This window comes from Centrocercus urophasianus, unplaced genomic scaffold, assembly GCF_019232065.1.
Source record: "Centrocercus urophasianus isolate 14NV4802_14NV808 unplaced genomic scaffold, USGS_Curo_1.0 seq_29, whole genome shotgun sequence".
NCBI lineage: Eukaryota > Metazoa > Chordata > Aves > Galliformes > Phasianidae > Centrocercus > Centrocercus urophasianus.
Genome location: NW_024884855.1, coordinates 7,353,275 through 7,374,378, shown reverse-complemented (window position 1 = coordinate 7,374,378; position 21,104 = coordinate 7,353,275). Strand labels below are relative to the sequence as shown.

Below are 21,104 nucleotides of genomic sequence, written 5' to 3'. Positions count from 1 at the left end.
AGCCCCAGCGCTGGGTGCTGTGCTGCTCCATGGCTGCCCCTCACAGCTCAGGTCTGGAGATCCAGAGACATAGAGGAAATCTGTTGCCAGGTCGCTGGCCAGGACTTTGGGAACACAGAATGGACACATGTAGCAATGCCTTGCAAAGGTTCTGCTCCTGCCTCCTGCAGACCTTCAGTGTACTTCAACCGCCAAGAAAACCTGCAGAGAAGTGCCCCAGGGTGGACACCCCAGCACCACAGTGCCAGCAGAAATGATTTTTAGAAGAAAGGAAAAAAACTATTTCTCTGATACAGTGAATCAGTGGTTTATTATCAGCATTTGGAGGTACCAGGCCAGCAGTGACAAGCGGACACAGTGCTCTTCTCAGTGCCAGAGGGGTTTGAAGAGATTAAATGTATGCAGAGAAAAGCCTCCGAAGTGCCCAGAGTGCAGCCAAACCATAACATGCATAGACCACAGATGCAATGCCAGACCCAAAGGTCAGACAAAGGGTTGCTGTGTTCAAAAATCCTTCTACGCTGTTGTCAAAGAGGAGGATTTGGTTTCTGGGCAGTGAACAAAGCAGGATGGTGAGGGAAGGCCACGAATCAGGCCCTGAATTAAGGAGAAATCAGTGCCAGAGCCCTTTTGAGCACAGAGAGAATGCAAACGTGATTCGTAAAGCCTGAGTAGTGTGAGGTGCAGTCAGCGGGCTGCTTCTGGCCTCCCTGCAGCAGGGGGAACCGTTAACATCACTGGGGTTACAGCACAGTGACACACACGGTGGGAGGCCGGAACCAAGCCCCAAGGTCACAGTGAATCCAGAACTGCCTCTGCTACGTGCAAGATGGCAAAGGGCTAAACACCTGGCTGCCATCCAGCAGGATCATAAAACATCACCGCCCTCGCATCCCAGGAGGATTTACAGAGGACAATTCATACCATGATCCCAGCCCAGAATAGCACCAGAGATTAACCCAGACTCTGATCCCAGCTAATCCAGCAGGAGATGGCAGCAGAGCAGCTCTGGGTGGCAGCGGTGATGGGTCACAGCCAGCCCTTCTTGGCCGTGATGGTGACAGTCCCAGCACACACTGCTTGTCATGGGCAGAGGAAGGGCTGTTTGGGAGGAGGGATGGCTGGGGAGGGGGAAAGGGCAGGAGCTGCAGCCTTCAGCACACTTTGTGCCAAACAAGGCCTGCCAGCACGTGCAGCTCAGCAGCCCCTCTCCCCACCCCCAGCTCCCTCCCAGCATCCAGGACCGAGGTGACTTGGAGCAGGAAAGCAGACTGGGAAACCAGGGGCTCCGTCACAGTCCCTGCTCCCATACATCCCAGCTGTGAGAATGGCTCCTCACAACGGTCATGTAGAGCAGCTCACTTACTTCTCCTGTAGGTGTTTGTCTGATTTGCCTAAAAGAAGAGAAAGAAAGAAATCAGTGCCTGTGTTCCTGGCTCCAGAGCCCCCGCCCATTTTATGCAGTTACTTTGCCATGCACAGCATTGCCATCCTACATACAGAACAGCATGGCACAGCTGGGTGCTGCCCTGAACACAGAGGCAGCCTCCAAAATTGTTTTACTTTTTCTGATACCAGGGAACCAAGAAGCACAATAACCATACAGGAAGGAAGCACTGTCCTCCCTGCACTTCCTCCCTATGCACAAAGCAGAGGCAATAACCACACCGACATGTGATTGCTGCTTGGAAGGACACAGCAAAGCCCCATCCTCCAGCAGCCTCTTGTCCTGCTTTGCAGCACCAAGGTTCCTCTGAAACACGGGGACCTACAGCCACTTCTATCACCCTGCATTTAACTGAGCAAGGTCCCCCTATGGGGCCTGACCAAGTTGAGATGTTTGGGATTTGTTTAGGACTGGGAGCAGTGCATCCCCCTCACAGCATGGCCAGACTTCAGCAGTTCCCCCCAGAATAACAGCATGGATGGAGGCACCACCAAACCCCATCCCTCACCTTTAGGGATGAATTTGAGTGAGCTGCTGAATATTCAGAACCGGGACTGCCCCCGCTTGGGGCCATCATTGAGGAACTCGTGGCCCAGCCCATTGCCACACTTGCCACAAGACACCTGGCAATATAAAGAGAAGGTTTAGAAAACAAGTGAAAAAAGACAATGTAAAGAAAAGAGGATTTGAGGTTTTTGGGGAGCTGTTTCACAGTCATCACCTTCAAGGCCCCCGGACGCTCCTTGCACTTAGACACGCTGTCCTCGTGGATGGTCTCGGTGAAGGCCGGCCAGGGGGATGAATGCTCGTATTTGGAACGGCTGGAGAACAGCTCGTAGCCGCACCGGCCGCATACATACACACCTGGGGAGGATGGCAGGAGGAGGTCAGCCGCGGGGATCCCCGCTCGTTCCCAGTCGCCCGGCGGCCACGTCAGCCACCACGGGACTCCCACGTGCGTTGGACTTTAGCCATCACGGACAACTGCCGACCCCGGAGAGCCGGCAGCGAGCGGGGCTCTGCGGTCCGGAACCCGCCATCCCTACACGGGGTTCCCCGCCACCACCCGGCCCCGCTCACCCGGCTCGAAGTGGTCCTTGAACACTTCGCCTCCGAAAAACGAGCAGAACGACATGGCTGCGTCCGCTGCCGCCCGGCTCCGCCCCGGTACCGCCCCCGGTACCCGCACCGCCCCCGGTACCGGCACGGCCCCGCGGCCGCGAGATGGCGCCGTGACGCAGCCGCCGTGGAGCCCCGGGGCGTCCCGCAACGCCGAGGTTCCCCCCGCCGCTTTCCCTACAGCCCACGGTGGCAGCGTTCCTTCCGCCGGTGTTGGCGTTTCTGGGAGCTGTGAGCCCCGTGTCCCTGTGTCCGTGTGCCGCGTGGGGTCGACGCGCAGCTCCTGAGCCCCTAACGGCAGGGCTACTGCCGAGCAGCCGCAGCCGGGAACGGGCGGCTCCTGCAGGATTAGGCAGGGATGGAGAGGAGGATTAGCTCCTGCAGGATCAGGAAGGGATACGGAGAGGGATCGGCTGCTGCCGTTAATTAACCCGCGGCAGCATCCGGACCGGCTCCCGGGCGGACTCGGAACTGGTGGCCCCCGTTCTCCCCTCCCGCTTCTTTCCCCACAACCCCGGGGGCAGCTGAGCCGAAGGAGTCGTGCGGGACCGGCCCCGGGGCGGAGCTCGGCGGGGCGGAGCGGGGTCCTGCAGATGCTCCCGGCACCGCGGCTGAAGGGGGCGAGCCGCAGCCCTGCACTGTCTATCCAGGCGCCACACCGAGACCAGGAGCAGGTCCGACCGCTCACCTCCAGCACCGGCTCCGGCCTCGATCTTCTCTGCCCAGCATCGGCATTAGCCCTTCGATACCGGCACCGGTTCTTCTTCACCGGCACAGGATCCTCCAGCACCGGGACTGCCCCACACCGGCCCTTTCCCCCGGCACAGTTCTCCAGGGCAGCACCAGCACCGCTCGTCCTTCCTCAGCACCGGGACCGACCCATCCCGGAGCTGCCGTCCGAGCCAGGTACGAGAGTGCGGAGCGGTGCTGGAGGCTGCGTAGCCCCTGGGGCTCATCGCTCGGGGCTCAGCGAGAAGCTCTGGGGACGGCGTGTTGGGTGAGGAGGAAAGAGGTTAGGCACCCGTGGAGAGCCCTGTGTGCTGCCGGAGGGGTGCACGGGCAGCAGTGCGGGGCCGGGCTGCCGGCACCAGGGGACAGAAGCTGTGGGTCGCTGTGGGTCGCTATGGGACACGGGCTCAACAGGGGTTGTGGCCCTTCCTGCCACTTCAGCAAGGCACAGCAGAGCTCCAGACTCTGTGGGGACCGTCCTTGCAGTGCACGGCTCGCCGGGGGACGGTATGAGACGTTCTGAGCTCAGGGCTCCAAGGGGAGGAGGTGGTGGCAGCAGCCCGGTGAGCTGCAAGGGAACAGCTCTGCTGTGAAGGTGAACTGCAGGCGCTGGGAGGCGATGAGCTGTGCGTCGCTTCCTTTTCCTTCTGAAATACCTGGCACTGCGAGCTGCTGGCTGTGTCTGAATATTATTGGATGATTCAGTCCATGGGCTCTCGCTGAGATTGCAAGAGCAAAAACACCAGGGCCTTTGGGACAAGTGCAGGTGACTGTCCTGAGGAGCCGCTGTTGCAGGAGCCCGGAGGCCTGGAGCAAAGCACTCCGATGGGCTCTGGTTCTTAATGACAACGGACACGGCCACGTCTCTCGGTCAGGAGCAGAGCCGGGGGGCCATCATGTGCAGACCCCCGCACTCCTGCCCTCTGGATGCTGCCGTTTCAAATTAGGTCAGACGTGTGTCTCAGGCAAAGGCACGCTCCACTCGAGCCCCAGGGATTGATGGTTTGTGGCAGGCACGGGGCAGGGCTGGGGGATCCGAGGACGCTGTGTTGCTGTGTGGTTTGGAAGGTGCCTCCTTTGTAATTCATTGTCAGCAAACGAGAGGGAGGGGCAGGGAAGGTTCCAAACACACTGAAGCACTGCACGAACCTCTGGGCACAGATTTCCAGCCAGCATAAGCCAGAAAGTCTCTGGTTAAGCAGCACCTGTCCAGCCCATCTTGTGCTGACTGGAGGCTTGTCAGGAGGGGAATCCATGCCTGTGCTCAAAGCTCTCCGTTTTTGCCGAGAAGCAGTCTGCACTTGTCAGATTGATGTCCTTAGGCTGCAGTGTGACTTCCATCAAAGTCCTTAATCATGGGATAATGTGGAGAGCTCTCCAGTTACAGTGCTAATAGCCACGGCGGTTTGGTTCCTGCAGTAGTGTATTGTGAAGATAATTAGAGGAGGGATTTCCAACTTGTTTGGCTGGCTGAAAGAAGCCTCAGAGATGAGGCAGAGCTCTGCCACCAGCCTGTGAGCAGAGCCAGCCTTCCTCCAGTGAGTGGCCATCAGCAGCTCTCATTAATGGGAGATGACTGCTGGAAATTAATTTGTCAATTAACTCTGCTTGATTTTTCAACAGAAGCAAACATTACTTTGGCAGTGGCCCGCCTGGGAGGATGTGGGTGTCATTTGTTGGTGTGAGCCAATGCTGAGCAGTGAAGTACAGCAGAAGTGCTCAGTACTGTGTGTGTCAGGGGAGCATTTTGGGGGAAGATGCTCAAAGGCACCAGGCAGGCACAGGTTGCAGCTCGTGTTTCTTTGCACCAGATTGGCTCACAGCCTTACATCTGAAGCAGAAAGGATGGGTCTGGCTGAGAGGCTTTCTGACCTTTGTAGCCATTGTCCAGTGGCGCATGCTCCAAGCAAAGCTCCTTCGATAGGGCATCCCATGCATCACCATTGCAGGCTGCTGGTGGCCCAGCCTGGCAGTTGCAGGTTCCATTCCCACTGCTCCACACAGTCCTGGCCTCCCCCGCACCCCAGAGGTGGCTGCACTGCAGTGTGCATTTGCACAAGTGTGTATAGCCCCCGCTGTACTTGGCGTCCCTGCCAGATGAAAACTCCCATATAAACACAGGCTATTATTATCTCAGTCTTCCACTGTGCTAATGGTCTCTCAGGAAACAGTCATTTTCTTTTCCATTTTCTTTTTTAAGCTTTCTAAAACCCCAGGAATTCTGGAGAGGTGGTAACCACAGCAGAGCTGGCCTGCCTCTGACCCGGCACAGGGAGCAGCAGCCAGGCAGCTCCCCCGAGCATTGGGGATTTCTGGTAGGTATGACTGAGGGCTGAGGAGGGCTGTGGGTGGCACTGGGGGCAGCTGTGGCACTGGGGGCAGTGAGGCACCGAACCACCAGGCTGGTGCTGCAGGCTGGATGGCTCCAGCCCCAGAACACAGGGCTCCACCTGGTGCTGGGTTTGCTGAGTTAACACAAGGAGAGCACTCTTGGGACTGGGCAGATCCTGCAGGAGTATGGAGCAGAGCAGGGATGAATCTTGCACTGGGTCCCGTGGGCTGTTAGCTCCAGAAGCTGCATTGTGCTCTCCTTGAGCATCCTACATGATTATTTGGGGTTAACAGTTGGCTCATGTAAATGAGGAGCAAAGTGAAAGCCACGAAGCATGAGATTATATAAATGGAGTTGGAGGCAGCTGCGATGCAGCCTGTAATTAATTCATGGTAGGAAAGTGCTTTGAAGATCTCAACGAAGCAGATCATAGGCACGAGGCAGCCCCAGGCTCATCCCTGCTCCTGTTGTGGGGATGCTGCAAGGGGAGGGGCAGCGGTGGAGGTCAGGCACCCCAGCGAGCCCACTGGCGGTGGCAGCCCAGTCCCCAAAGGCATATCCCAAATTAGGCCCAGAGGCAGCCAGATCATGGCAGCCTTGGGTCATTTGGCGGCGATGTGCTGCGTCTCGATGTGGCACCGAGCTGAGCTGCTCTCTGCTCTTCTCTCAGCAGCACCGTCGGTGATGCGAGCGATGGCAGACCAGGCTGCAGTGGCGGCGGAGGCCTCTCCAGCCCTGGCACCATCCCCGGGCTCTCCTCGACACAGGGACATCGACGGGACAAAGTCCCATCCTGCCAGCACCAGGGAGAATGGCCGCGGCAGGGAGGGCAGCGTGACCCTGTTCCCCACGGAGGGGGACACAAAGCCCCTCTCCATGCTCCTGGCTGACGTCCCACGGGGCCCCCAATCACGGCTGGGCCCGTCCAAGTCCCGCACGGCTCCATCCTCCCCCAGTGTGTCCCCGTCGGAGAGCCGCACCACGCTGCTCCGGCTGCGGGAGGCCAGGCTGGAGGACACCAGGAGGCGGCTGTCAGAGGCCGTGCAGGAGCCCCTCAGCCGCCTGAGCCGCCTGATGGCCGAGGAAAGCGGCCCTGCGGGCCAGGCAAAGGCAGGGGGCAGCCCAGGGCGAGGGGAATCGGGGGGCAGAGGGGACGGGGGGCAGCGAGCGCGGGACTGGAGCCCCTGGGAACCCACCCTGAACTGCCGCTACGAGATCTGCTCCTACGGGGACATCATCCAGGTGGTGGAGGTGGCGCGGCGCAAGGCCGAGCCCCCGGAGCAGCCACTGCCATCGGCCCTGCCTGGGGGCGCGGTGCCGGGCCGGGCCTTGGCCTGCGTCGCGCTGCTCACCTACGGTTACCTGGTGCTGCCGCTGCCGCCCTACGCTGCAGGCCTCTGCCTGGGCCTCACCTGCGGCCTGCTGCTGGGCCTGCTCGCCGTCCTGCTCCTCCTGCTGAAGCCACCGCCGCTGCCGCGCCTGCGCCCCGAGCTGCTCCCAGACAGCCTGCAGGGAGCCCGCGGCCTGCAGGTAGGAAAAGGGCAGCAGTAGGCGTTGTGGGGTGGACTGGGGAGCCCACGGCCGGCCGGCTCTGTCCCCACAGGGCTGGCTGAACCAGCTGCACACCTACGATCCCGAGCTGTACCACCCGTCACTCACACACTCGGTGCTGGCCACGCTGGATGGGGCCGCCCTCAAGCTGTCCTACCCCAAAAGCAACATCCCACGCCAGGCCACCTTCGCGGAGGAGATCCTCGATGTCGCCTTCGTCAGCCATCGCTGCTATGATATGAGTGGTGCAAAGGTGCCCTGGGAGCTGGGATTGTCCCCTCTCAGGGAGCACGCAGTGCCTCATGGCTCCTCTTGATGTTGCAGGTCTCCCTCTGCCCCCCCGGCTTGGCCCGAAAGCGACTATGGAACAAGAAGTACCCCATCTGCATCTTCTTCCCGGAGCAGACAGACACAGAGCACAGGAGCAGCAATGAGCATGGCACAGAGCAGCCAGGGGAAGAAGGGACGAGGAAGCCGCAGGCACCTGGCCAGGACATCCCAGGGAACTGCAGGGAAAGGTGCCTGTACCTCTTTGGGAGGACAGGAAGGGAGAAGGAGGAGTGGTACCATCATCTTCTGCGAGCCTGCCGTGGGACCCCCAGCAGCAGCCATGGTGAAGCCAGGCCAGGTGAGATGTGACCTCTGGGAGGGATCCGGAGCCCTGTGCTGGGAGGATGGGCTCTAGATAGGCACCAGTGAATGGGGAGGGAGAAGGAGAAGCAGAAACAGGGCTCACCTATGCAGAGTCCTCCAGCCTGCAAGATTCCCTTTCTGCAGCATAAGGTGTGTGTGCACGGCAGTCATGTAGCACATCGCTGCACGTGCATCATGGCACGTCATCCTGCACACATCACCTCTTGCTGCAGCCAGCCTTGCACATGTTCCTGTGTCCCCAGGCAAAGAACCGGCTGCACAGAGTGGTGCCAGCAGCATTAGTGGGAGCACTGAGGACATCCCCTCTGCCATCAGATCCAAGGAGCTGGCCGGAATCTTTCAGCAGAAGATTTTTCTGGATTACAACACCTACATGGCCCAATTTGTGCCAGCAGAAACGGGGAGCAGCCCAGAGCAGAGCCCCCCTCACAGCACACTGGGCAGCCCCGCAGCCACCAAGGTGAGAACCCAGAGTTGGATGCAAGCACTGAGCAGAGCTGATGAACCACATGCACTGCTGTCTCCCAGCCTTGGTGTTCATCTCCTTCTCAAAACCATGGTTAGAGCAGCTAAGCTGCAGTGCAGGGCCCCAGCCCATGGGGTCCCAACTGACTGCAGGCACTCGTGGCTTCTTCCCACTCACAGCTCAGTGAAGACACAGCTGGGTGCAGTGAGGGCTGTGTGGCCTGGGTGAATGCACTGGTAGGGCGCATCTTCTGGGACTTCCTCCGGGAGCGTTACTGGGCCGAGCAGGTGTCCAGCAAGATCCAGAAAAAGCTGAGCAAGATCAAGGTGAGAAGCAGGAATCGGCACAGGAGATGGCAGCACCCACAGGAACCCTGTCCTATCTTCTTGGTGGGTGCCAGGCTGTGGTGACCATCCCCACGTGGTTCCCCTCCTTTAGCTCCCATATTTTATGAATGAGCTGAAACTGACAGAGCTGGACATGGGCACATCCATTCCTTCCATCCTCAGTGCCTCCAAGCCCACCATCAATGAGCGAGGTAAGAACCCTGCAGAGCAGCAGGAACAGCAGGTCTGGCTCCATGGTGGCTATTATCAAGGTGCCAGCCTGGATCCCAAGCAGGGAGGCTTTAGCAAGCACATGAGCAGCCATTGTGGCATTGATGGGGGCTCACTCCCTCTCTTGTTGGCAGGTCTCTGGGTGGACATGGAGGTCACCTACAGCGGCTCATTGCAGATGACCCTTGAGACAAAGATGAACCTCTGCAAGCTGGGGAAGGAGGGTGCTGCAGAGGACAGTAGCCAGGTGGAGCCAAGCGGAGAAGGGTAAGGTGACCTTACAGGGCTGGGTTTCACCCACATCCTTCCACCTGAGCGAGGTGAGAGGGTGCTGTTCCCATGGCATTGCACTGATGCAGCCATGGACTCACAGGACCAAGCCTCGGCTCATCCTGCTGGCAGACAGTGATGCAGAGTCATCCAGTGCTGGCTCCTCTGATGAGGAGGACATTGTCACCGCAGAGCCTGCTGGAACCCCAGGGGAGCGAGTCCCACCACCCGGCACTGAAGGGTGAGGGGGAAATTCTGGGATTGAGATGCTGAGGGGTACAGGAGGGCACCCCACCACCTCATGGTGACCCCTGGAAAGGGACTTGTGTCTCTGAGGGGTCTCATCCTGTGGGTCCCCTCGTCTCAGCCATGTCAGCAGCAACAGCACGGGCCGGAAGATCCTGCGCTTTGTGGATAAGATTGCCAAGTCCAAGTACTTCCAGAAGGCGACGGAAAATGAGTTCATCAAAAAGAAGATCGAGGAAGTTTCCAACACACCACTGCTGCTGATGGTGGAGGTGCAGGAGCTGGCAGGCACCTTGGCTGTGAATGTGCCACCGCCACCAACTGACCGTGTCTGGTACCAGCTCTCCTTCCTTCTGGGTGGGCTCCATGTGCATCCTCCTGCCATCTTCCCATCTCCCTGTGGCTTGGTCAAGAAACCAGGGCTGGGATGTGGGTTCATCTAGGGTCCCAGCAAGCCAGGGCTGCTCTCCCAAAAGGACCCTCAGACCTTCCTGGTCTCCACCTGAAAGGAGATGCAAAAATGCAATTTTGGGATGTACCCCTCCTACCACAATCTGGCTACCTCCTCCTGGGACACAGGTCCCCAGAATCCAGCAGTGAGGCCTCTGGCAAGCTGGTCATGTGGGCTGTGCCACGTGTATGGGACATGATGCTTTCTGCCTCCATCCTCTCCCCTCACAGGTACAGCTTCCGAGTTCCACCCCAGCTGGAGCTGAAGGTGTGCCCAAAGCTGGGTGAGAGGGAGGTAACATTTGTACATGTCACTGAGTGGATTGAGAAGAAGCTGCAGCATGAATTTCAGGTGCCTGACCTTAAGGGCTGGGTTCACTAAAGGGCTGAGCAAACCCTGTCAGTTGTGGTACTCAAAATCAATTTCTTGTTATTCTGGATTCCTCTTTACAGAAAATTTTGGTGATGCCAAACATGGATGATCTCATCATTCCTATAATGCATTCTGGCCTGAATCCTCAGCCAGTCACTGGGGAGTTGCCCAGGGACATTCCAGCCAGGGGAGAAAAGAGACTCTGAAGTGCAGCCCTATGGGAAGGATAGAGACACTGCAAAAGGCTCAGGGACCTCACTGGGACACATCACCAAGCTGAGGCCTGGCCACTGATGGCATCCAGTACTATGCCATGGGACCTGAGCATCTCAGTTCATCTCATTCTCAGCATCCTGCACTTTGTAGATGAGCCTGCTCCTTAAATATTGCAAGAAAAAATTCAGAGACAAAGCAGACCCAGGGGAAGGGGTTTGCTGGACACCCAAGAACTTCACACACCTCCCACCAGCATCTCAGGATTCCTCCTAACCAAGTGGACAGCTCCAGAGCAGCAGAGGGCCGTAGTTTCCACTGTCTGATTCCCAAAGAGGGTGCAGGACACCCAGATAGGTTCTGCACTCAACGAGTCACGATCACCTTGGATCCAAGGCACCACAGTTCCAAGACTCATCACACCCTCCCATTGGCAGCTGGGCTGCAAGGAAAATGGGTGAGAAACTAATCCAAAATCTGAATAAATCCATCACTGGCCAGTCTTACCTATCAGCCATGTCATTGTATGTGAAATCCTGGGGCTGCTGAGGGAGCCAGATGGGCCCAGGGGTCTTGTGCAGAGAGAAGTATGTGGCTTGTGCTCAACAAGAAGAGCACGTGTGTATGTGTGTGTGCATGCAGGAGATGGCAAGGGGACAGACAGTCAGTGAGGCTGTGCATAGGCAGTCAGTAGGGAAGACTTCTGCTTCCTGCTGGCCCCTGCTCTGCTCTGGAAAACAAGGGGAGTCCTTCACCACGGTTTAAGTGAATACATGCCAGTGAAGAAATTCATTGGGGCATGGAAAGGGAGGATCCAGAGGGACAGAGTAGACATTTGGCTTCCCAGATAGTTCCTCTCCATGAGAACCTGTCCCGAGTGCTGCTTGTACCATCTCCAGTGTCTGAGGTGCTTGAGGACACACTGCTGCCCATAGGAAGCAGTGTACACAGCAAGACACTCCTCCAGAAGGAAGACAGGCAGCAGGCACAGCTTGTAGACCCTTTATTGAAGTTTGTCCAATTAGGAAGCCTTGTATATCTCATCCCTTACAGCTCTTCTGGCTTCACTTTCACCAGGTGTTTTTTCTGAGGGCCCTACAAGAGAGCAGTGATGAGAGGTCTAAGTGTTAGCAGCACACAAACATGGTTTTCAAGGCTGTATATGAGCTGTGTGGAGCACTACTGCAGCTTTGGCCCCTTTCTGCTGTGCTAGGCTGTTGCTGGCCTCTGTTTCCCTTCTGGTGGCCCTGTGCTGCCATTCACCAGCGAATCTTGGGGCCTTGCTAGCCCTGCAGGAATCACAAGCAAAACATCATGGTCTTGGAAAAGTGTTTATCTGAACTACACATTGCCAGCAAGTGGCAATGACCTGCTTGGAGCCACCCAGTATGAGCCTGAAGGTAAGGCTTCCCACAGCTGAGGGCACAGAATCTCATCAGCCAACTCAGTGAGGCTGAGGGGTTTCCATCAGCAAATAAATGGTGTTTTCTTGGATCAGAGAAGTCCCACAGGAGCAGTTTGCAAGAATTGCTTTTGTGCCATTTTACTTCTAGTAAAATGTGAAGTTTTACCACATTATTCATGGGGAAACCTCTCACCCCACAGTAGAAAATGGCAAATAAACCACCCACAAACAGGTAAAACCATTCCCTGTCTCTGAGCTCCATGTCACAGCTATGCAGGACTTGCAGTGACAACAAGAGCAGAACATTCTCACTGCAGAACAAGCTCCTGATGCTGAGCTAAAGGAAAATGGCTTAACATCTAAAAGAGCTCTGCTAAGACACCGCATAACCAATCCCCCTGCCCAGGGCTAAGGAGGCTTAGCTAGCTTCATGTAGGATTTCTGGCTAACAGACCACATCCAGACACAGTTTATTTCTGCCTGTTATGCAGCAGTTTTTTCTCTTTTCTGCTAACTGCAGGCCTAGCTCACTAAACACTTCCTCTATTTTGTATTCAGACATAGGCACCAGCCTGGTGTAGGCTGCAAAACTATTTAAGAAGCTACGTTTGTTTTGAATTTATTTTGCCCTGGATTTAAGAAAAACATACTGGTAGGCCTTTCTGAAAGCTTCCTGATAGAAAAATCACAAATTTGTGGCTGAATTTGACCCAACCTTTTCCTCTTAAGAACATTAAAGTTTTAAATCATTCCAAATAAATCAAAGAAGTTCACAATTATGAGTGAAAGGGACCATATGTCCAATACAGTGCTTGCCAAGTTAACTGCTTGTTTAAAACATCCCATGGTGAATGGAAACTGGTTGGCCATATGGTATATTATTTGCTAGTTGCATTGTCTTGGATCACTCATATGATCATCATGTTCTTCCTTAGCACAATATCTGCTGTGTGAATTGAATTCATGTTTGTCTTTTATGTAAGACGGTCCCAATCACTCAGTTGGCTGTTATTGTGTCTAGAAGCAGATGCTTGGCTGGAGTCAGTCCCAGCTGTGAGCACAGCCCAGCAGCTGGAGCTGGTGCAGAGTGTAACTCACCATGAATGCACGCTTCTCCTGAGCTGTCTGAAAGCAGCCGTGGCCAAACTTGGAAGTGGTATCAATGAATTTGAGTTCAATGGCTTCGTGAGCTCGGCGGCGCGTATGCACCAGAAGGGACTGAAAGAGAAAAGTCACAGTGCATCAGGCTTATCTTTACAGAAAATCTGGATGTCTGCTCTGATGAAGGCAGTGCTCAGGTGTTCTCAGTGCATCCATCAGGCAATTGGCTCCATGAAATCTACTTTTCCAGAGGAACATCCTGGTGCTCAGATGGCAGGTGATACCTTTGCTTGCAGAGCGGCTCTGAAATAAGCCTGCTCTTTGCTTTGCATTTCATTTCCTCACCATCTGTTTATGGCCAAGGTTTCCACTTGCAACTCCCCCAGCCACACCCCCAAAGGTACATCTGCATTCGGGTGCACACTGCCATAGTTAGCACTCTGCAAATGGTCTCACTGAGCACCATGCTCATGTGCCACATGCTCTCTGCATCAAGAGCTCAACCAGTCTCACTGCCCAGCATTCACGGGCTTCATGCACGTGGTACATCTGTTAGTAGACAGCTACAGTCAGTCCCTCCCCAGCACCGGCTGCGCTCTCACCTTCCTCAGAGTGAGCACACGCTTCTTTGGGCCCACGACACAGCCCTTCAGCATCAGGAAGTCATTGTTGACCTCCCCATAGTGAGGAAAGCCACCCTGGAGGAAGAGACAAAGAGGGTTGGCAGGCAGGCAGGAGGACTGGATTGGAACATGACAAGCTGGTGACGTTTTCTAATAGAGGAAAAACTGACAGACCTTCAAGCTATCTGAACTGTACACACTTCAGAACAGCCACCCAGTGTCACCAGAGCATTTCAGCCACACTGACTGTATTTCCTTCAGTGGAATTCAAATCATTTCCTATGCAGCTGTGTCCTGCCAAAGAATTACTTCTCTAACTCAGACTCGTACAACAAGGGCCAGTTTCAGCCCTGTTACCCCTTACCAGAGGTGTAATGCTCTTCTCTGTGACATCATAGTTTGTTGAAGCATTGTTCTTCACCACTTTGCCATCTTCCACATGGATCCCACGGCCAATGCGGAAAATCTGAGAAAAGGAAGGAAATGACAACAGTGACTTTAGTGTCCTCACACTGATGGATGTCACAGAAACAACAAGCATGATTATCACTGAGATGCGCTCTGTGGTGCAACCTTGTGAGCATGAAACGAGCAAGAAGAGAGATGCAGAATGAGAGCCCTGCACACCTCTAGAGTAACATAAAAGAAGCTGTGGGGGAACTGAGGCCATTGTGCAAAGAAGGATGGTGACAGCATGGAAGGGAGGCGCAGCGCTGGGCCATACCTTCTTGTTGAGCTCTGTGCGGTGGTGGTAGCCCTTCTGGCCAGCACGAGCAACAGAGTAGCCGACCCGGGCTGGGTGCCAGGCTCCAATGCAGGCAACTTTGCGCAAGCCCTTGTGTGTCTTCCTGGGGAGCTTCTTGGAGTGCCAACGGCTTGTCACCCCTGCAAGTGTGACCGGACAGGGGTAATGAGAACACTGGGGGGGTAGGGGAGATTCAAGGCTGGTGTCTGAGTGCTGGGAGGGAATGTGAAGCGAGGAGAAAGTTTTGTCGTTCTTCTGAAGTTCGCAGAAGGCACCGTGCTGGAAGGAGACCAAGAGCTGTCACCACAGTGAGGGGCCAGAGCACAGAACTGTTCTCGCTTTCAATGGATCGGATCAGACTGCGATGTTCCTGCTGAGCATATCCACACACACAGAAAAAAACACATCTTCACAAACGTGGGGCTTTTACGAGAAGTGCAGTGCCTTTACATCCTCACAACACCTCCAGGCCTTCAGGGAGGACTCTGGGCATGGCAGACAACATAGCCAGCGCTGACATAAAGGAAACCAAACTCTGCTACAGTGGAAATGCACACTGTGGTTGAGATACACAGGCTCTTTGCTACTCCCTGTACAGTAAGTTGGTGGGTTCTCAGTGTGGCTCACACTCTTCTCCCCCCAGCATTAACTTAGGGGCAGCATAAGGTGAGAAGGACAAAGCCAAGCCCCTGACAAGGGTCCTCCCATTTTGTACCTTTCATTCCATGCCCCTTGGTCACACCAATGACATCAATCATCTCGTTCTGGCTGAAGACACTGTGCACAGAGATCTGCTTCTCCAACCTCTCACGGACCCAATCAATCTTCTCAGCCACTGTCCCACCATTCAGCTGAATCTCCATCACGTGGGCTTTCTTTTGCCTTAGTGGAAGCAGCTTCATCTGTGTTAAGACAGTGCAATAGGGCAAACTGCTGCCCCACACCCTGTGAACATGCAGGCAGGGCCACAACACCCACTACTAGTGAAAGGAAAGGAGTGAGCAGAGACAGCTCCCTATCACCCCTCTCCACCACAACGTCAACTTCTTTTATGACAGCCAGTGTCCCTCCCTGTCTGCATCAGCCACAAGTGAAGTTAAGCCAGCTTAGCTCTGCCACAGGCTCCAATGCAGTTGCTAACTCCAGGGATCAGCACAAAAATGGGCCTTGTATAGCCAGCAATCTGCATCTGGCAAAATTGTGTTTGCCTGTGGGTTATTTTTTTCCAACACTCGACACCAGTTGCTAATTTGAGGTGATCATGGGGCCCGAGGTCTCTTGCTGACACAGGGCTCAGCCTGTGTCGATATGCAGGCAGGGAGCCCTGCTGAGCCCGCTCAGATGGACAGGACTGGTGTCAGGAGGTGGCTGGAAAGGGCAGCCAGCATCTCCCGCTGTCCGCATGCTCTTCCCCACAGCCTTTCATCTGCTTTCACAGGCTGTCTCCTCTGACCCCACCATGACAACCCCTGTGCCAACCTCCCAGCCCTAACCACTCTCTCAAGCTGAGGAAGACCCCGACCTGTGTGTGCATGATGACACGAATGACCTTGCAGTACTTTTTCATAGCCGCAAAGTCCTTCTCCAGCTGCTTCTTGCCATCTTCATCCTGCCATTTTTTGCAGTACTTGGTGAAAGCCTTCTTCTTGCTCTTGTGCCTATGACAGAAACATTTAATGTCTACCAAGAGCTCAACATGAATTGGTTCTTCACTGTGCCTTGCAGACTAAACAGCACGGGGGACAGAAGGTCCATGCACCTTCCTGAAGGCATAGAGTACCCACGGGTACCTGAATCATCCCTGGCTGCCAGGCTCATGAGAGAGGGCTCTGAGGTGGGAAGATGAAAACAAATAACGAGTTGCAAAAAGGACTGCTAATTCAGACCTTTCTGCATGAAGAATCCAGTTGTCTCCTACTGACTGGCTCAGTGCCATTAAAATACAAGCACAGAATCAGAGTTAAGTGGAGAAAGAACACAGCCTTCAACAAGCATTGGAAGCATGTGGTGGGTGGATCTGACGGCCAACACGCGCTTCTGCAGGAGACACGATTCCCATGGTTATGAAATTCATGTTTCCATTTTCCTCTCTGTTGGTGTGGGATTTAGGCTGTTACGGTTTACAAGGGCCAAGGGGCACATTCTGCATCAATATTCCTCCTGAAAAATCTGTTTTTCCTCTCATCTTCACTTGCTGCCCAGCTCGAATGTCTCAGTTTAATGAGGAATAGATGGGCCCAAGCTACACTAATTAAAATGGACCTGCAGCATGCACTGTGTATGATATTGCAGAAAGCACTAACTCGGTTCAACAATTAGAATAAATTTACATATGCATATGCTGATTCCCAGCATCAAGCTGTTTGCAGTATCTCTGTGCATGACTAAATTCATTCCACCTCAGAGCCAGCTGCTAGTAGCTGAGCTGTCTGCAACATGTAGGCAACACAGAGAGCCTGCAAGAGACCCCAGTGACACTCCACCCAGGGAAGCACCTACCAGTTCTTATAGAAACGTCGTCTGCACTCATCACTGATGTGCTCAGCAAAAACAGTCTTGAAGTTCCTCAAGCCCTTTGGTGTATCTATGTATCCCACAACTCCCACCACCACCATTGGTGGGGTCTCAATGATGGTCACAGCCTCCACCTCTTCCCTCCTGGAGATCCCTGCAAGATAGCAAAAGGAAGAGATCAGATTCTTGCCTGGGAGCCTTAGTGGTCTATGCGTCTGACCCACCAAGCAAACAGTATGCTGGAGGCAAGGTCACACTCTCACTGCTAGATCTTCCATCTCTTCCCACATCCACAAGTCCTGCTGGAGAGCCACGCAGAGTTTCACCTTCAGGCACCCAAGTGGATAGATTTTATGGCTCAGCACACTTTAACCCTTCTTCTGCATGTTGGAGTTTGGCTCCAATCTCACAGTCATCCCACGGGGTAACATTTTAAAATTCCCCACGAATGTTTCACAGTGCCCAGCATTTGTCAGGGTGCTTCTGCCAGCAGGATCCAACAAACCACCAACCAACAAACCAGGGGGGACTTCCCGGAAATCCCCAGACTCAGCTTACATAGCTTACACATGACTTACAGGTCACGCAATGGCCTTTGGCTATCAAATATCTGGACAGCATTACAGGACATAGCCAAGGAGATACATGCTCCACCACCCATTCCCATGAGCAGCCTTTCCCAGCAACAAGCCTGTTCCCCCTCTTTCCTCCTGGATAAGATCTCCTCCTTTAGCCAATCCTTACTGAGCCCAGGCCTGTGCACCTCCCGCAGGGTGTGTGTCATGCCAGCTTTGTAGCCCATGAAAGCCGTCAGATGGATTGGTTTGCTGGGATCATCCTTAGGCCATGTCTTCACCTTCCCGCGGTGGCGACGGCTTCTCTTGTGAGGAAGGAAGCCCAAGTGGCCATGCCTAGGAGCAGAGAATTTGCGGTGGGACTGCAGAAAGGAGAAACAAAAAACATCAGACTCATTCTTGGGTCCCAGAAGATACTCAAAGGACTGAGCCCAAAGTACAAGAGGAAATATCCCTTTTAACACCAGTGAATACTGGAAGGATTCTGGGCTCTTTCTTATTTCCAACATGAGAGAATTTGTAATGGCACGGGCTTTTGTTTAAGGTTCTACCACACACATCAAAGAATTTAGTACATTTCTGGAAAAATGGCGCAGACTAACTGAAAACAATCTTTTTCCTTTCTGCTTCAACAATTTCAAGGAGAAATATGTTATTTAATAGGTCTGCTATACTGTGATGTTAACTGCAATTTTTATTTTTAGAATCATCAAAAAGGGCCTGCTCAGACTTCACAGGGCCACATTCAATGCTCTGTCATCAAGGCAAATGGCACCAAGCAAGCACAGCTAACGATCGGAAGAAACCAGAAAGGATGCCCAAAGGAATCAGTAATAAGAACATGTGCAGGTTAAATATGTACTCTGAATCCAAATTAGCAGAGCTAAATATACAAACCCCAATCCCTAGTCAGGTTGTGTCAGGCAGAGAAAAGCAACAGCATTTTAGAGAGACATTGACAAATTCTTATGGTATTGGCTTCAAGGCAGGGGAACTAGGGGCCAGCCCAAGCCCCGAGGAGTTAGATCTATGCCCACTACAACTCCTTCCTTGTAGACCAGTTACAAAACCTGGCTGCACCTTCCATCAAGCCTTTTTTCCAACCCAAGTGGAGTTATGTCAGGTCCACCCCACTTCAGTTGCACTAATTTAACCAATAACCTAGCCCTGCTCACTGCCCCTTTCCATGCAATCCAAAAGGCAGCAGTGCCGAGCTTTACAAACCATGGGACGTCTTCAGCTCAAGTCAGCAGCAGGAAGAGGCTATCACTATGTGCCCCTCCTGTTTAATACTTAAGACACAAATTTAGCCACTAGCTTCATTGGATGCGATATTCATTTCACACTTAGCAAAGCTGCCAGCTTTACCCTAACAGTTGGGATGTGGTAAAGGTCAACTGCTGGTGTCTCAGTTTACGGCTTCCCCTCCTCAAGTCCATCATGAATGGCACCAATCACAATAGATTTGCAAATGCACACAGCACAGCCAAACTGTGGGAGCTCCTTCAAGGGGCACAGCCAGTGGCCAAACTCTGGGTAGGGACAGACTAAGAAGTCCTACATCAGGCCAGGAATAAAGGCTGTGATTCTTCCTGGGGTAGAGATTGAGCCAGCAGGCACAGCAAGCAGAGTGAAAAGCTGTGGTGAGGTGCGGGTCAGCTTCTGCTCTCAGGTAACAGTGACAGGATGAAAGGTGATGGCCTCACGTTGCACCAGGAGAGGTTCAGGTGGGAAATTAGGAAACAGCCCTCTCAAAAAGCAGTCGGGCACTGGCACTGCTGCCCAGGAAGGGGGTGGGGTCACCATCCCTGGAGGTGCACAAGGAACGTGGAGATCCAGCACTGAGGAACACCATCAGTGGGCATAGTGGGATGGCTTGGCGTTGGACTTGGGATTTTCTTTCTCAACCTTAATGATACTACATTTCTATGTTTTCTACGAAAACATGAAGCCAACCCTCGCCTGGCCGCCATAGCACCTGGGCCGCGGGCGGACTACAACTCCCAGCATGCACCACGCCTCGAGGGAGCATGCGCAGAGCCACGCCCTCTGACCTCTGCGTCCGCCGCCGCCGGCGCTGTGCGGGGCGCCGCCATCTTCTCCTCGTCCCCGCCGTCCGCCCAGCTCTGCCGCCGCCATGCCGGACGATCCGGACCCGGAGGTGTATAAAGCGCCGCCGAGCCGTACTCCGGTCTCGGAGAGCACCTCGGCGCTGCCCAATCCGGTCACCCTCATCCAGACTGCGTTCAACTATATCATCGATGCGCCCGTTACCTTCGTACGAGGTACAGACCGGTCACCGGGCTGAGCGCGGCCTTCCCGCTCCCGTCGGAAGGGCAGCGATGCGGTGTGGGGACGGGAACACGGGACGGACACGGGGACACGGGGACACGGGGACACGGGGACACGGGGACACGGGGACACGGGGACACGGGGACACGGGGACACGGGGACACGCAGTGCACGCAGCGGTGGTGGCACAGACGGACGCACCGACGCACCGGGCTGTGAGGTGCCTGACTGTGCCGCTGCTGTTGCAGAGTGGATCGAGCGCCAGCAAGCCAAGAACAAGTCCTATTACTACCACCAGAAGTTTCGCCGCGTGCCCGACCTGAGCGAGTGCCTCGAGGGGGATTACCTCTGCTTCTACGAGGCTGAAGCGCAGTGGAGGAGGGACAGGTACGGCTGGCACAGGGCTGCCCCAAGCGGGGGGTCACAGAGCCCTCCCGCTCTTCTCGGTTGGCTGTGGGAGTCCTGGGGGTCGCACTGGAATCGCATGGATTTTGGGGTGTTGAATGGTTACCTAAGCCACTGTGTCTACCCCCTTACAGAACACTGGTGGTTGCAGTTATTCTGTCCCCTGGAGCCTGCTTAGCTGGGCAGGCTAGCATTAGTGTCATCCTGGTTCCTGCAGTTCTGCTCTTCTGTAGTCCATGTGTTGCAGTTGCACTCCTCATCTCCCACACAGGTTGGTGGATCAGCAGATTGTGGAGATACTCCGGGAAAGGCTAGGTGCATGCAAGCACAGGGAAGGACCAAGCCATTTTCAGAACTGTGCCAAGGAGGCGGAGCAGCTTGCACAGGTTACCAAAGCCTACCAAGACAGATGTGAGTACTGCAGCCTTTACATCTGCCAGAGCTGTAACAGCATACGGGGAAAGGAAGGTTCAAAAGATCTTTTCTCTGCATTAAAACTCCCTCTTGGAAAATGCTGCAGATCTGAGCTCAGTGTTCAGATGTGCCAGACCCACTGGGCCTGGACAGTGACACTTCAATAAGCACAGCACAGCTGACACTCCTACAGTATCAAAAGCTGTATACATTTCTCTCTCAGCACTGCAGCTTGCACCTGTCCTAAGCGCCACACTTCACCTGGGTCAGACCTGGTTCCTCCTAGCTGCTGAGGGCTATTCAGACATTGACATTATTACCTTTCCTTTTAGATGGTGATCTTGGTGTCCACGGAAATGCCAGGACGTGTCTGATGAAGCAGAAGCACAGGATGATAGAAGAAATGAAGGCACAAGAAAATGCATCTCAGTAAATCTGGATACAGAATAATTAGCACGTCTGTCAGTGGTGCTTTTATCAATCCTGTGTTGCATCTGTGAACTGTGATGCTCTACAATAAACTTGCAAACCCAAACATCTGCCATGCCATTAGCATTCTCATTCAAACTCATTCTTTGAAGAGGTGTGCAAAAACTTAGAATTCTTTTTTGAGATCTGTTTCA

General features: G+C 54.4%; 4 protein-coding genes across 4 annotated transcripts; 2 read left to right on the top strand and 2 right to left on the bottom strand.

Annotated features, from left to right (window-relative positions):
• Nucleotides 1–291: 291 nt before the first annotated feature.
• MSRB1 (methionine sulfoxide reductase B1) lies at nt 292–2,619 on the bottom strand. The gene is made up of 4 exons (XM_042828201.1): nt 2,528–2,619; nt 2,169–2,311; nt 1,956–2,070; nt 292–1,394 (listed from the first exon to the last, which is right to left on the bottom strand). Exons 1-4 carry the CDS (start codon nt 2,580–2,582, stop codon nt 1,363–1,365), a joined length of 345 nt encoding a protein of 114 aa, XP_042684135.1. The 5' UTR covers nt 2,583–2,619; the 3' UTR covers nt 292–1,362.
• On the top strand, nt 2,581–10,900 carry LOC122165313 (testis-expressed protein 2-like). The gene is given in 14 exon segments (XM_042828178.1): nt 2,581–2,797; nt 3,091–3,352; nt 3,354–3,490; nt 6,301–7,157; nt 7,231–7,431; nt 7,503–7,806; nt 8,075–8,292; nt 8,478–8,624; nt 8,737–8,836; nt 8,990–9,122; nt 9,229–9,366; nt 9,493–9,705; nt 10,053–10,173; nt 10,275–10,900. Coding segments are annotated over 14 exon segments (3,174 nt in total). The 3' UTR covers nt 10,401–10,900.
• A 522-nt stretch (nt 10,901–11,422) lies between these two features.
• On the bottom strand, nt 11,423–19,509 carry RPL3L (ribosomal protein L3 like). The gene is made up of 10 exons (XM_042828177.1): nt 19,333–19,509; nt 17,540–17,732; nt 16,781–16,949; nt 15,804–15,939; nt 14,997–15,183; nt 14,261–14,421; nt 13,901–14,002; nt 13,516–13,611; nt 12,911–13,030; nt 11,423–11,502 (listed from the first exon to the last, which is right to left on the bottom strand). The coding sequence occupies exons 1-10, from the start codon at nt 19,507–19,509 to the stop codon at nt 11,455–11,457; spliced, it is 1,389 nt and encodes a 462-aa protein (XP_042684111.1). The 3' UTR covers nt 11,423–11,454.
• Nucleotides 19,455–21,016, top strand: NDUFB10 (NADH:ubiquinone oxidoreductase subunit B10). Its single transcript, XM_042827841.1, has 4 exons — nt 19,455–19,655; nt 19,911–20,049; nt 20,339–20,478; nt 20,814–21,016. Exons 1-4 carry the CDS (start codon nt 19,508–19,510, stop codon nt 20,912–20,914), a joined length of 528 nt encoding a protein of 175 aa, XP_042683775.1. The 5' UTR covers nt 19,455–19,507; the 3' UTR covers nt 20,915–21,016.
• The last annotated feature ends 88 nt before the right edge of the window (nt 21,017–21,104 follow it).

What these genes read in the sequence shown, in the direction of transcription:
- NDUFB10 (XM_042827841.1), top strand. Translation starts at nt 19,508, where the DNA reads ATGCCGGACGATCCGGACCCGGAGGTGTATAAAGCGCCGCCGAGCCGT. An exon ending in GCCCGTTACCTTCGTACGAG is followed by an intron (nt 19,656 to 19,910) that starts GTACAGACCGGT and finishes CTGCTGTTGCAG; the next exon opens with AGTGGATCGAGCGCCAGCAA. An exon ending in GCGCAGTGGAGGAGGGACAG is followed by an intron (nt 20,050 to 20,338) that starts GTACGGCTGGCA and finishes TCTCCCACACAG; the next exon opens with GTTGGTGGATCAGCAGATTG.
- RPL3L (XM_042828177.1), bottom strand. Translation starts at nt 19,509, where the DNA reads ATGGCGGCGGCAGAGCTGGGCGGACGGCGGGGACGAGGAGAAGATGGC. An exon ending in GCACAGAGCTCAACAAGAAG is followed by an intron (nt 14,003 to 14,260) that starts GTATGGCCCAGC and finishes TCCTTTTCTCAG; the next exon opens with ATTTTCCGCATTGGCCGTGG. An exon ending in AGAAGAGCATTACACCTCTG is followed by an intron (nt 13,612 to 13,900) that starts GTAAGGGGTAAC and finishes CTCTTCCTCCAG; the next exon opens with GGTGGCTTTCCTCACTATGG.